General features: G+C 47.1%; 1 protein-coding gene across 1 annotated transcript in view; it reads left to right on the top strand.

Moving 5' to 3' along the window:
• The window catches only part of LOC144487277 (carboxypeptidase B-like), a 30,087-nt gene extending 19,042 nt beyond the window's left edge, over window positions 1-11,045 (top strand). The window contains exons 9-11 of the mRNA XM_078205366.1: window positions 115-314; window positions 5,068-5,152; window positions 9,451-11,045. Coding sequence (XP_078061492.1) covers window positions 115-314; window positions 5,068-5,152; window positions 9,451-9,638 — 473 coding nt within the window. The 3' untranslated portion in view covers window positions 9,639-11,045. The remainder of the gene's footprint in view (window positions 1-114; window positions 315-5,067; window positions 5,153-9,450) is intronic.
• Window positions 11,046-13,267: the final 2,222 nt, after the last annotated feature.

The following is a 13,267-nucleotide window of genomic DNA, read 5'->3' as shown; positions in this document are numbered from 1 at the left end:
CATTGAGACAGTGCATACAGTTCACAAGTTTGGCATTAGCCGCAGAACCTTGAACGGCATGGTGTTTGTGAAAGATACTATTTGGATCCAAACTCTTACTTGTTTTACATACAGCCGTTGGGGCTTCAAGGAACCCGTGTGCTGATACTTACTGTGGATCACGCGCTGAATCGGAGAAGGAAGTCAAGGCTGTTGCAAACTTCATCCGTAAATACAAAGGCATCAAAGCTTATCTCACGATCCACTCATACTCTCAGATGTGTCTCTTCCCGTACTCTTACACGTATTCGTTGACATCCAACTACAAAGAGCTGGTATGGGACACTTGCTAATGAATGAAATTCACTCATCTTTCAGTTATGAGGAGATTATTTTTTAATAGTTGGTCCAATGGCACAGTGGTTAGCTCTGCTGCCTCACAGCGCCAGGGACCCGGGTTCGATTCCCGGCTTGGGTCACTGTCTGTGTGGAGTTTGCACGTTCTCCCCGTGTCCACGTGGGTTTCCTCCAGGTGCTTTGGTTTCCTCTCTTAGTCCGAAAGTTGGGCAGATTAGGTGAATTAGCCATGGTAAATGTACAGGTTTGTGGGGATTGGGCGGAGGGGAGGGACTGGGTTGGATGCTCTTTCAGAAAATTGGCCCAGACTCGATGGGCTGAATGGTCTCCTGCAGCACAGTAGGGATTCTATAGTTCTATAGGTTTATAGGTTAAAAGGGGGAGATGTTGATAACTGGACTAGTAATCCAGAGGCCCAGATATCACCATACCAAAAAGATGACTGAGTTGCGCATATAACCTTCCCTGCTATCTCTGAGCTGCAACACCTCCAATAGGTCCAATGTGTTACTGGAGGTGTCGCAGGCTGGGAAACTGTACATTATTGACGGATATGGGAGTGGGAATCAGAGTTTGTGGAGGGGGGAGGCAGTGACCCTGCTTTGTGATAATTCTCATCAGATTCAAAGCAATCTGCGGCACAGGCGGCACGGTGGCACACTCGTTAGCACTGCTGCTTCACAGCTCCAGGGACCTGGGTTCGATTCCCAGCTTGAGTCATCATCTGTGTGGAGTTTGCACATTCTCCCCGTGTCTGCGTGGGTTTCCTCCGGGTGCTCCGGTTTCCTCCCACAGTCCAAAGATGTGCGGGTTAGGTGCGTTGGCCATGCTAAATTGCCCCTTAGTGTCCCGGGATGCATGGGTTAGAGGGATTAGTAGGGTAAATAGGTGGGATTACAGGGATAGGGCCTGGGTGAGATTGTTGTCGATGTAGGCACGATGGGCCGAATGGCCTCCTTCTGCACTGTAGGGATTCTATGATTTCAATGCGCTGTCATTTCAACAATATGCATAACACTGGCCCATCCTGTGGAATTCTCTTTAACAGAAGGTGCTAGCACCCAGGGATGATCATATAGACCTCCACATGAAGTCATAGGGCGGGATTTTCCGGCCACGCTCACCCAAGACCAGATATTCCTGCCCGAGGTCTATGGACCTTTGCACAGTCCATGTGGACATTCTGCCCATAGAATTTTACAGCACAGAAAGAGGCCCTTCAGCCCATTGTGTCTGCACCGGCCATCAAGCACCTTTCTATTACCATCCAATTTTCCAGCATTTGGTCCATAGCATTGTGCGCTGCGGCATTTCAAATAAGTATCTAAACGCTTCTTAAATGTTGTGAATGTTCCCGCCTCTCTCACCCTTTCAGGCAGTGAGTTCCAGATTCCCACCACCCTCTGGGTGAAAAGATTTTTCCTCAAATCCCCTCTAAATCTCCTGTCCCTTACCTTAAATCCCTGCCTCCTGATTGTTGACCCCTCTACTCAGGGGAAAAGATTTTTCCTATCTACCCTATCTACGCCCCTCATAATTTTGTACACCTCTAATCAGTCCCCCTCGGCCTTCTCTGCTCTAAGGAAAACACTCTGTGCAACGTGTCAGGGGGGTTAGCACGGTAAATATGTGGGGTGACGGGGATAGGGCCTGAGGAAGATGCTCTGTTGGAGAGTCGGTGCAGGCTCGATGGGTCGAATGGCCTCCTTCTGCACTGTAGGGATTCTAACCTTAAAGCAGGGGACATCCCAGTGAGGTTGTCAAGGCCACACATGGTGAATCGGACATTTGCTTTTGCACCTTTCCCATCATCGACTTTCTCATCACATTAACATCACAAAACCGACATCTCCCGCTCCTGTCCTTGCTCAGCATTTGGCTCTCTGGCTCCCTCTGGTGTTAACACACGCAACTTAGTTGAAATAAATTATTGGAATGTGGGTAAATTTGTATGTTGACCGTAACTGCAACTTAAGCTGAAATATAGCATCAGCACCATGTATTCGCACATATAGGACCCAATAGGGGAGAAACTTCCAATCAAAATAGGGCAGCCAGGAAACTGAAACAGAAACAAAACAAGGTAGGGAAGGCGTGGAGCTGGTTCGATCGATAACCATGGCATTAAATCTTTCAGCCCTTTCCCAGTCAGAAAGGATCTTTTTTATCTTCATAATTAAATAACAGTGTAACTTTCAGCTCCTTACTGTGAATGATTTTTACACCTGACACTGTCTCCATCATTTAACTAGTGAGGATCTGTGAAACAGGTTGATGATAGCCTCCCTAACAGCACTGTGGATGTACCCACATCACATGGACTGCAGCAGCTCAAGAAGTTGCTTCCTTCTCAAGACCAAAACCTTGTGTGATTTCAAGAAGAAATTATATATAGCTCTTGAGGCTAATGAGATCAAGGGATACGGGGGGGAGGGAGGATCAGGATATTGAATTCGATGATCAGCCATGATCAAAATGAATGACGGGGCAGGTTCGAAGGGCTGAATGGCCTCCTCCTGCTTCTAGTTTCGATGTTTCCATGTGGGTTGGGGGACAAATGCTGGTCCAGCCCGAAATGCCGACATCCTGTGGAAGAACAAATTTTTTTTAATGATTTATCCCTCTCCAGGTTTTGCCCCGAAGGGCTTGATTTTATAGCAGCCCCACCCCCGCCAGGAGTATTTTTAATCAGGAGGGGCACATACAACACAAGGGATGCCTGCCCACCATTTTCCCATCCACCCTCGAGCTGTTCCCCTGTGATGATGATAGGTGGTCGGGTGCCAAAATCGGCCAACTGTCCCCCATTATTAAATGAACAATCAATAATCCGTTGAGTTTGTTACCAAAGACCATACTACAGTCGGTGTGGGCAGGCGGGCAGGAGCGGGCACTCCATTCTTTGAGCTCAAGTTGGGAAAAAGTTGGTAGATGCATGACACATCGTTCACGGGGTTGGCCTATACACATCAGGGACAACCCTCCCCGCAAGATTTTACTCCCCCCTCCCACTCCTCACCACCCCGCTCCCCGACTTTGGTTCTTCCTACCTGGCCTTCGAATTCCACCACACCCCCCAGTACCCTTGTTCCCCCTTCAGGGCAGCCCAATCCCGCCATGCCTACACGAACCTGAGTTACCAGGCTCTGGTGTGCATCTTCTGTTCCTCGTAGGCCCAGCGGTGCCCATGACCAATCTCACTGGCTGGCAGCTCTCGAGGGGGGAGCATTCTCCCACTCAGCTGTGGAAATCCCACCTATGATTCAACCAGAAAGAATGCTTTCTATGGTGCATCTGTAAACGTTGGAGAGAGTCGTCGCTGACATGCCAAATTTCCTTAGTCTTCTGAGAAAGTAGAGGCGTTGGTGGGCTTTCTTAACTATAATGTTGGCGTGGGGGGGACCAGGACAGGTTGTTGGTGATCTGGACACCTAAAAACTTGAAGTTCTCGACTATTTCTACTTTGTCCCCATTGATGTATGTCATGTCCCCCACTCCGCTTCCTGAAGTCAATGACAATCTCCTTTGTTTTGTTGACATTGAGGGAGAGATTATTGTCGTCATACCAGCTCACCAGATTCTCTTTCCTGTACTCCGTCTCGTCATTGTTTGAGATCCGACCCACTACGGTGGTGTCATCAGCAAACTTGGAAATCGCGTTGGAGGGGAATTTGGCCGCACAGTCATAGGTGTATAAGGAGTATAGTAGGAGGCTGAGGACACAGCCTTGTGGGGCACCAGTGTTGAGGATGATCGTGGAGGAGGTGTTGTTGCCTATCCTTAATGATTGTCTGTGGGTTAGGAAGTTCAGGATCCAGTCACAGAGGGAGGAGCCAAGGCCCGGGCCATGAAGCTTAGAGATGAGTTTTGTGGGAATAATGGTGTTGAAGGCTGAGCTGTAGTCTGACATAGGTCATTTTGTTATCTAGGTGTTCCAGGATTGAGTGCAGGGCCAGGGAGATGGCATCTGCTGTGGACCTGTTGCGATGGTAGGTGAACTGTCGTGGATACAGGCAATCTGGGAGGCCAGAATTGAATTGTGCCGTGACTAACCTATCGAAGCACTTCATAATGATGGTGTCAGAGCAATCAGGTGTCTAACTACAAGGGAATATTTAAGAGCACACACATCTTTCCTTGGGGATTGTGTGCTATTTTGAACATCTCCCCCAGCACTGTCATCAGGAGAGGTTAGGCTTTTGCATGACCTCCCTCCCCATGTAACCACCAGCCCCCGCACCCCCCCCCCCCCCGCCCCCACCCCACCCAACCAACACCCTTCTCCCCATGACATCTCAACATGAACATATATGATCCTTGGGATCCAATAACAAAAAGCAAAACTCAGAACTATAAATATTAAATCAACATTAATGAATCCAATAGGGAATTGAGTAGAAAGTTCCTTCCTCCTGAGAGCGGTTAGAACGTGGTACCCGCTGCCACGGGGTAATTAAGTAAACAGCAAAGATGTATTTGAGGGAAAAGCTAGATAAAGACATGAGAAAGAAAGATGCAGAATGATTTGGGTTGATTGAGTCAAATGAAAAGGGATTGGAGGAGGTTCATGTGAAGCATAAACATTAGCGTGGATTGAACGGCCTATTCGTGTGATGCACATTCTATGTCACAACTTTCCCTCGCATTGGCGATGGAGAATCAAAATGCAACAAGACTTTCCGTATCGTGCTTTACTAATAATTCTATCTTTGTCCTGTGATTCTATTTCAGGATACTCTGGCTCACAATGCGGTTAAAGCCTTGAGTAGTCTTCATGGAACTCGATATGAATATGGTCCTGCATCAATCATAATATGTAAGCATTGTTGAACACAGGAACAGAAAGAGGCCAGTGAGCCTCTGAAGCCCATTCTATCATTCAATGCAACCATGGCTGATCCGTGATGTAACTCCATTCACCCAACTTTGTCCCATATCCCCTTATACCTTTGGTCAATTGAAATCTATCGATCTCAGATTTAAAAATAATGACTAGATCAGTATCAACTGCTGTCTGTGTAAGAGAATTTTAAATTTCTACCACTCTTTGTTTGTAGAAATGTTTCCCCATTTCCTGGGGAGTCAGGCGTTAACATTTAGGCCTTGTCGGCTTGTCTTAGGTTCCCCAAACATCAGAAAAGGTTTCTCTCCATCTGTGTTTATCAGTTCCCATTAATAGCTTTAAAAGTGTGTTCAGATTACCCCTCAACCTTCCAAATTCTGGGAAATTCATAGAATCAATTTAGGATCAATTTAGCCCTGCCATTCAACCTAACCCGCACATCTTTGGACTGAGGAGGAAATTGGAGCACCCGGAGGAAACCCACGTAGCAGTGCTAACTACTGTGCCACAGTGCCCCCTCCTTCTTTCTGCAGGTCAGTGTTACTGGATTAATAGTCTAGCGATAATACCACTAAGCCATCGCCTCTCCTTTAGACAAAATGTGATCATACAAGACCATAAGACCATAAGACATAGGAGCGGAAGTAAGGCCATTCGGCCCATCGAGTCCACTCCACCATTCAATCATGGTTGATTTCAACTCCATTTACCCGCTCTCTCCCCATAGCCCTTAATTCCTCGAGAAATCAAGAATTTATCAATTTCTGTCTTGAAGACGCTCAACGTCTCGGCCTCCACAGCCCTCTGTGGCAATGAATTCCACAGACCCACCACTCTCTGGCTGAAGAAATTTCTCCTCATCTCTGTTCTAAAGTGACTCCCTTTTATTCTAAGGCTGTGCCCCCGCGTCCTAGTCTCCCCTGTTAATGGAAACAACTTCCCTACGTCCATCCTATCTAAGCCGTTCATTATCTTGTAAGTTTCTATCAGATCTCCCCTCAACCTCCTAAACTCCAATGAATATAATCCCACGATCCTCAGACGTTCATCGTATGTCAGGCCTACCATTCCTGGGATCATCCGTGTGAATCTCCGCTGGACCCGCTCCAGTGCCAGTATGTCCTTCCTGAGGTGTGGGGCCCAAAATTGCTCACAGTACTCCAAATGGGGCCTAACCAGTGCTTTATAAAGCCTCAGAAGTACATCCCTGCTTTTGTATTCCAAGCCTCTTGAGATAAATGACAACATTACATTTGCTTTCTTAATTACGGACTCAACCTGCAAGTTTACCTTTAGAGAATCCTGGACTAGGACTCCCAAGTCCCTTTGCACTTTAGCATTATGAATTTTGTCACCGTTTAGAAAATAGTCCATGCCTCTATTCTTTTTTCCAAAGTGTACGACCTCGCACTTGCCCACGTTGAATTTCATCAGCCACTTCTTGGACCACTCTCCTAAACTGTCTAAATCTTTCTGCAGCCTCCCCACCTCCTCAATACTACCTGCCCCTCCACCTATCTTTGTATCATCAATTTGTGTGTGCAAATTTAGAAACAAGTTTAGAAACAAATTTGGTCAGTGTGAAATGGTGAGGCGATGGACTGATCTGAACCTGTGATGCAGTGTCATAGTGGAGCGCAATATGCGTTTGTACTTAACAAGTCACCCCGCTGTCACGAAATGTTAAATCGCCCCATTCTGGCCTCTTTTACCTCCTTGTGGCATTGACTCCATGAGAGAACCAGGAGCAGGTCAACTCATTTTCTCAGTTAAGAGTGGTCCCATTACATTTAATGCCAGTTAAAGTCAAGCATTGAATTTGCCCAATGGTTAATGTGATAAAGGCAGCGAATAACGTAGCTACACTGACCTGCAGGAAGAAGGAGGAGGCACTGTGGCACAGTGGTTAGCACTGCTACACTACGGTTAAGAAAGCCCACCAACACTCCTACTTTCTCAGAAGAATAAGAAAATTTGTCATGTCCGCTATGACTCTCATCAACTTTTACAGATGCACCATAGAAAGCATTCTTTCTGATTGTATCACAGCTTGGTATGGCTCCTGCTCTGTCCAAGACCTCAAGAAACTACAAAGAATCATGAACTAAGCCCCGTCCATCACTCAAACCAGCCTTCTATCCATTGACACTGTCTGCACTTCCCACTGCCTTGGAGAAGCAGCCAGCATAGAACATAGAAAGCCACAGCACAAACAGGCCCTTCGGCCCACAAGTTGCGCCGATCACATCCCCACCTCTAGGCCTATCTATAGCCCTCAATCCCATTAAATCCCATGTACTCATCCAGAAGTCTCTTAAAAGACCCCAACGAGTTTGCCTCCACCACCACCGACGTCAGCCGATTCCACTCACCCACCCCCTCTGAGTGAAAAACTTACCCCTGACATCTCCTCTGTACCTACCCCCCCCAGCACCTTAAACCTGTGTCCTCTTGTAGCAACCATTTCAGCCCTTGGAAATAGCCTCTGAGAGTCTACCCTATCCAGACCTCTCAACATCTTGTAAACCTCTATCAGGTCACCTCTCATCCTTCGTCTCTCCAGGGAGAAGAGACCAAGCTCTCTCAACCTATCCTCATAAGGCATGCCCCCCAATCCAGGCAACATCCTTGTAAATCTCCTCTGCACCCTTTCAATGGCTTCAACATCTTTCCTGTAATGAGGTGACCAGAACTGCGCGCAGTACTCCAAGTGGGGTCTAACCAGGGTCCTATAAAGCTGCAGCATGATTAAGGATCCCACGCATCCCGGACATACTGTCTTCCACCTTCATAGGAATCATAGAAACCCTATAGTACAGAAAGAGGCCATTCGGCCCATCGAGTCTGCACCGACCACAATCCCACCCAGGCCCTACCCCCATATCCCTACATATTTTATCCGCTAATCCCTCTAATCTACGCATCCCAGGACACTAAGGGGCAATTTAGCATGGCCAATCAATCTAACCCGCACATCTTTGGACTGTGGGAGGAAACCGGAGCACCCGGAGGAAACCCATGCAGACACGAGGAGAATGTGCAAACTCCACACAGACAGTGACCCAAGCCGGGAATTGAACCCAGGTCCCTGGAGCTGTGAAGCAGCAGTGCTAACCACTGTGCTACCGTGCCGCCCTCACCTTCTTCCATCGGGAAAAAGATACAAACGTCTGAGGACCAACCAACTCAAGAACAACTTCTTCCCTGCGACATTAGACTTTTGAATGGGCCCAACCTCATATTAAGCTGATCTTTCTCCTTTCCTTCTCTATGAACAGTATGCTTTGTCTGCATAGCGTGCAAGAAACAATACTTTACACAGTATATTAATACATGTGACAATAATGAATCAAATCAAATCAGTGCCAAGGGTCCAGGTTCAATTCCTGGCTTGGGTCACTGTCTGTGTGGAGTTTGCACGTTCCCTCCATGTCTGCGTGGGTTTCCTCCGGGTGCTCCGGTTTCCTCCTACAGTCCGGAAGACGTGCTGATTAGGTGCATTGGCCATGCTAAATTCTCCCTCAGTGTATCCGAACAGGCGCCAGAGTGTGGCCACTGGGGAATTTTCACAGTAACTTCATTGCAGTGTTAATGTAAGACTACTTGTGACACTAATAAATAAATTAAAAGCAGATCATGTTGAGGTTGGTGACATCGAGTCTGCACCGACCACAATCCCAGGCCCTATTCCCATTACCCCACATATCTACCCTGCTAATCCCCTGACACTAAGGGGCAATTTAGCATGGCCAATCCACCTAACCCGCATATCTTTGGAGTGTGGGAGGAAACCGGAGCACCCAGAGGAAACCCACACAGACACGGGGAGAACGTGCAGACTCCGCACAGTCAGTGACCCGAGGCCGGAATCAAACCCGGGTCCCTGGCGCTGTGAGGCAGCAGTGCTAACCACTGTGCCACCGTGCCGCCTCAATAGCCCTGATTTCGGGAGGAGAAAGTTAACCATGGCTTTTTTTCTGAAACAATGCCATACAAACATATGAACTGGGAGCCACTCGGCCCCTCGAGCCTGCTCTGCCACTCAATAACATCATGGCTGATCTGCTTATAACTTCAACCCCAGATTGTTCTAAGTAGAAGTGACAATTAAAGACAGAATTGTGCTTTGCTTCACAATCATTTGATGAACAACAGATCAGAGTTTCTTAAAAACATACTGGAAAACCCGGGCCTGTAAGACCTTTTCCTATATCAGTACCGAATGTTGTGTTTCCCAATTTTCAGGAGCTATTCTTTGTTTTTATATCTAGATCCGTCTGCTGGAGGTTCAGATGACTGGGCCTATGATCTGGGCATTAAGTATTCCTTCACCTTTGAACTGCGGGACACCGGCAGATACGGCTTCTTGTTGCCTGAGTCCCAAATCAGGCCAACATGCGAAGAAACCATGTTGGCGATCAACTACATTGCCACCTACGTTCTTAACCATCCGTATTAACCCACAGGCTGAAAAGAAAGTGTTTGTTGGTTACCAGGAAATGGATGTGGACGGAATTTAATGTTTAGAATTTGCAGCATGCATGGAGGGTGGAGAGTTAAGGTATTACAAATTTAACTAGTCAATCTCCCAAGGTGCTGTACATCAGACAATATGGTCTCTCGCTCATCTGCCTCTTTCTGCCTCCCCGCATCCTTTTGTCTTCCTTTCCCTCCTCTATCCATAGACAGAGAAAGATAGATCAAAATTCTTTCTGCATTCTGGTTTGATTACTTTTTTCAATTTGAATTTGAATCAAATTTGAACTTCCTCTTTCTGCTTCTTCCCTCTGTTCTCCTCTGCTTCTGTCAATGCCTCTTTCTTTCATTCTTTCCTTTAATAAGTCATATATGCATGGGGGTGATGAGATGGGGAAAAGAGCTCCTAATGGCTACAGGTTATGTGGGGATTATCATCCACCAGAATTCCTTTTCCATTCTCTCATCATTCCCTGAACGGTGGCACAGTGGTTAGATGAGCTGCCTCACAACACCAGGGACCCGGGTTCGATTTCCAGCTTGGGTCACTGGCTGTGCGGAGTCTACACGTTCTCCCCATGTCTGCGTGGGTTTCCTCCGGGTGCCCTGGTTTCCTCCCACAGTCTGAAAGACGTGCTGGTTAGGTGTATTGGCCGTGCTAAATTTCCCTCAGTGTACCCGAACAGGTGCCGGAGTGTGGCAACTGGGGGATTTTCACAGTAACTTCATTGCATGTTAATGTAAGTCCACTTGTGACACTAATAAATAACTTAAACTGTAGAATGGATGTATAAAGGTGCCTAATTTATTAGTATCCCCTCTGTGTGCCTTAGCAACCCTGAGAATCATAGAATCCTACAAAGCAGAAGGAGGCCATTCGGCCCATTGAGTCTGCACCGACCACAATCCCACCCAGACCCTATCCCCATAACCCCATGCATTTTACCCTAGCTAGTCCCCCTGACTCTAAGGGGTAATTTAGTATGGCCAATCCACCTAACTCGCACATCCTTCGACTGTGGGAGGAAACCAGAGCAACCGGAGGAAACCCACGCAGACATGGGGAGAATGCGCAGACTCCACACAGACAGCGGCCCAAGCTGGGAATTGAACCCAGGTCCCTGGCACTGTGAGGCAGCAGTGCTAACCACTGTGCCATCGTGCCACTCTGATATCTACTTTTCCGCAACAAGAAAATTTGCCCTTCAGAAGGGCAATTAGCGATGGGCAACAAATAGCCATTCCAAACACGCATCCTGTGACAGAGAAAACCAAATCAGTTAGCTTAAAAAGCCAATTTCTTTTGAAAAATTGAAATCATATGAATGTATGGAAATATGTGTACATAATGCATTGTCTATAGATTATAATCCACAGAACAAAAGCAGGCGAGAAGTTTGGTAGCAGCGTATTCTCATTTTTTCCACACACACACCCAAGAACGTTCGCAAACACAAACACACACTGGGCTGGATCCTGGCTTTCACCTGCTGCTTCCTGAGTGCTTTGCTTGAGTCAGCAGCTGTCAGGAAGGTTCTCCCAAGCCAAGTGTTCCTCAGCTCCAGTTCGGGATCTGAGGAGGGTGTGCTGGTATTCCAGATGACAGAAGGTGTCCTGACAGAAGTGGAGGTTCCTTCTTGCCTTCCAAATCTGGGACTTACCTTTCCCCATGCTCAATTTCACAGAATCGCAGAATTGTTACAGAGCAGGAAGAGGCCATTTGGCCCATCGTGTCCGCACTGGTCCGCTCTCCAAACGAGCGCTACGACTTATGCCATTCCCTTGCCTTTTCCCTGTACCCCAAATTTGATACAATTTTTTTTTGATTTTCAGCCCAACACGGAATTAGTCCGTGATACCCCCCCAGGACTTACATGGGGAATCCCTGATTGAGTTCCCAGTAGGACTCACAGAATACAAGTTCCCGAGTTATTGGTAATTACCTTGCCAGGTGGAACTCGTATCCCGAGCCCTTTATAAAGCAGTCCCCTGAGCGGGTCCATTATTGTAACAATGAGAACCAGCAGCATAGAAAAGTACAACCCTGGAACAGGCTCTTTGGCCCTCCAAACCCGTGACAATCATGAGTTTAAGTTTAAGGTTTATTTATTAGTGTCACAAGTAGGCTTACATTAATACTACTATGAAGTTACTGTGAAAATCCACCAGTCACCACATTCCAGAGCCTATTTGGCTATACTGAGGGAGAATTTAGCATGGCCAATGCATCTAACCAGCTTATCTTTCGGGTGCCCTAACTAAATAAAACCTTCTGCCCTTACTCGGTCCATATCCCTCTATTTCCTCCCTATCCATGCACCCATTCAGATGCCTCTTCAATGTTGTTAATGTACCTGTTTCCACCACCTCCTCTGGCAGCGCGTTCCAGGCACCCACCACTCTCTGCATGAAAAACTATTCTCTGCGTGAAAAACTTCCCCCGCACATCTCCCTTAAACTTTCCCCTCCCACCTTGAACCTGTGCCACCTGATAATTGACACTTCCACCCTGGGGGAAAAACCTCTGACCATCCTCTGTCTATGCCTCACATAATTTTGTAGACCTCTATCTGGTCTCCCCTCAACCTCCGTCTTTCCAGTGAAAACAATCCTAGTTTATTCAACTTCTCCTCGTAGCCAACACCCTCATAGTCAACACCCCCAAGAAATGTCTCCTCACCTTCGTCCTAAATCGTGTACCCTGAATCCTCAGGTTGTGACCCCTGGTTCTGGACTCCCCCACCATCGGGAACATCCTCCCTGCATCTACCCTGTCTAGACCTTATTTTTAATTGAATAAAATAGAATTTTATAAGTCTCTATGTGATCCCCTCTCATTCGTCTCAACTCCAGCGAAAACAATCCTAACCTAGTCAAACTCTCCTCATACATCAGTCCCTCCATCCCCGGAATCAGCCTGATAATCCTTCGCTGCACTCCCTCGAAAGCAAGAACATCCTTCCTCTGAAAAGGAGACGAAAACTGCACACAATACTCTGGGTGAGGCCTCACCAAGGCCCTGCATAGTTGCAACAACACATCCCTGCTCCTGCACTCAAAACCTTTCACAATGAAGGCCAACATGCCATGTGCCTTCTTTACCACCTGCTGCACCTGCATGCTTACCTTCAGTGACTGGTGCACAAGGACACCCAGGTCCCACTGCACACTCCCCTCTCCCAACTTACAACCATTCAGATAGTCTTGTTTTTGCTTCCAAAGCGAATAACCTCACATTTATCCAAATTATACTGCATCTGCTATTGATTAGCCCACTCACCCAACCTGTCCAGATCATTCTGAAGGATCTCTGCATCCTCATCACCATTCACCCTCCCACCCAACTTGGTATCATCTGCAAATTTTGAGATGTTACGTTTTGTTCCCTCATCCAAATTGTTAATATATATTGTGAATAGCTGGGGTCCCAGCACCGATCCCTGTGGCACTCCACTAGTTACTGCCTGCCAATTTGTAAAACACTCATTAATTCCTACTCTTTGTTTCCTCTCTGCCAATCAGTTTTCTATCCATCTCAATACACTTCCCCCAATCCCATGCACTTTAATCTTGCACAATAATTTCTTGTGCAAGAGATTATCATGCAAGATT

This window comes from Mustelus asterias, chromosome 3 (assembly GCF_964213995.1).
Source record: "Mustelus asterias chromosome 3, sMusAst1.hap1.1, whole genome shotgun sequence".
In the NCBI taxonomy this organism is placed as follows: domain Eukaryota; kingdom Metazoa; phylum Chordata; class Chondrichthyes; order Carcharhiniformes; family Triakidae; genus Mustelus; species Mustelus asterias.
Note: the sequence above shows the minus strand (reverse complement) of the source record. Positions and strands in the feature narration are given on the sequence as shown.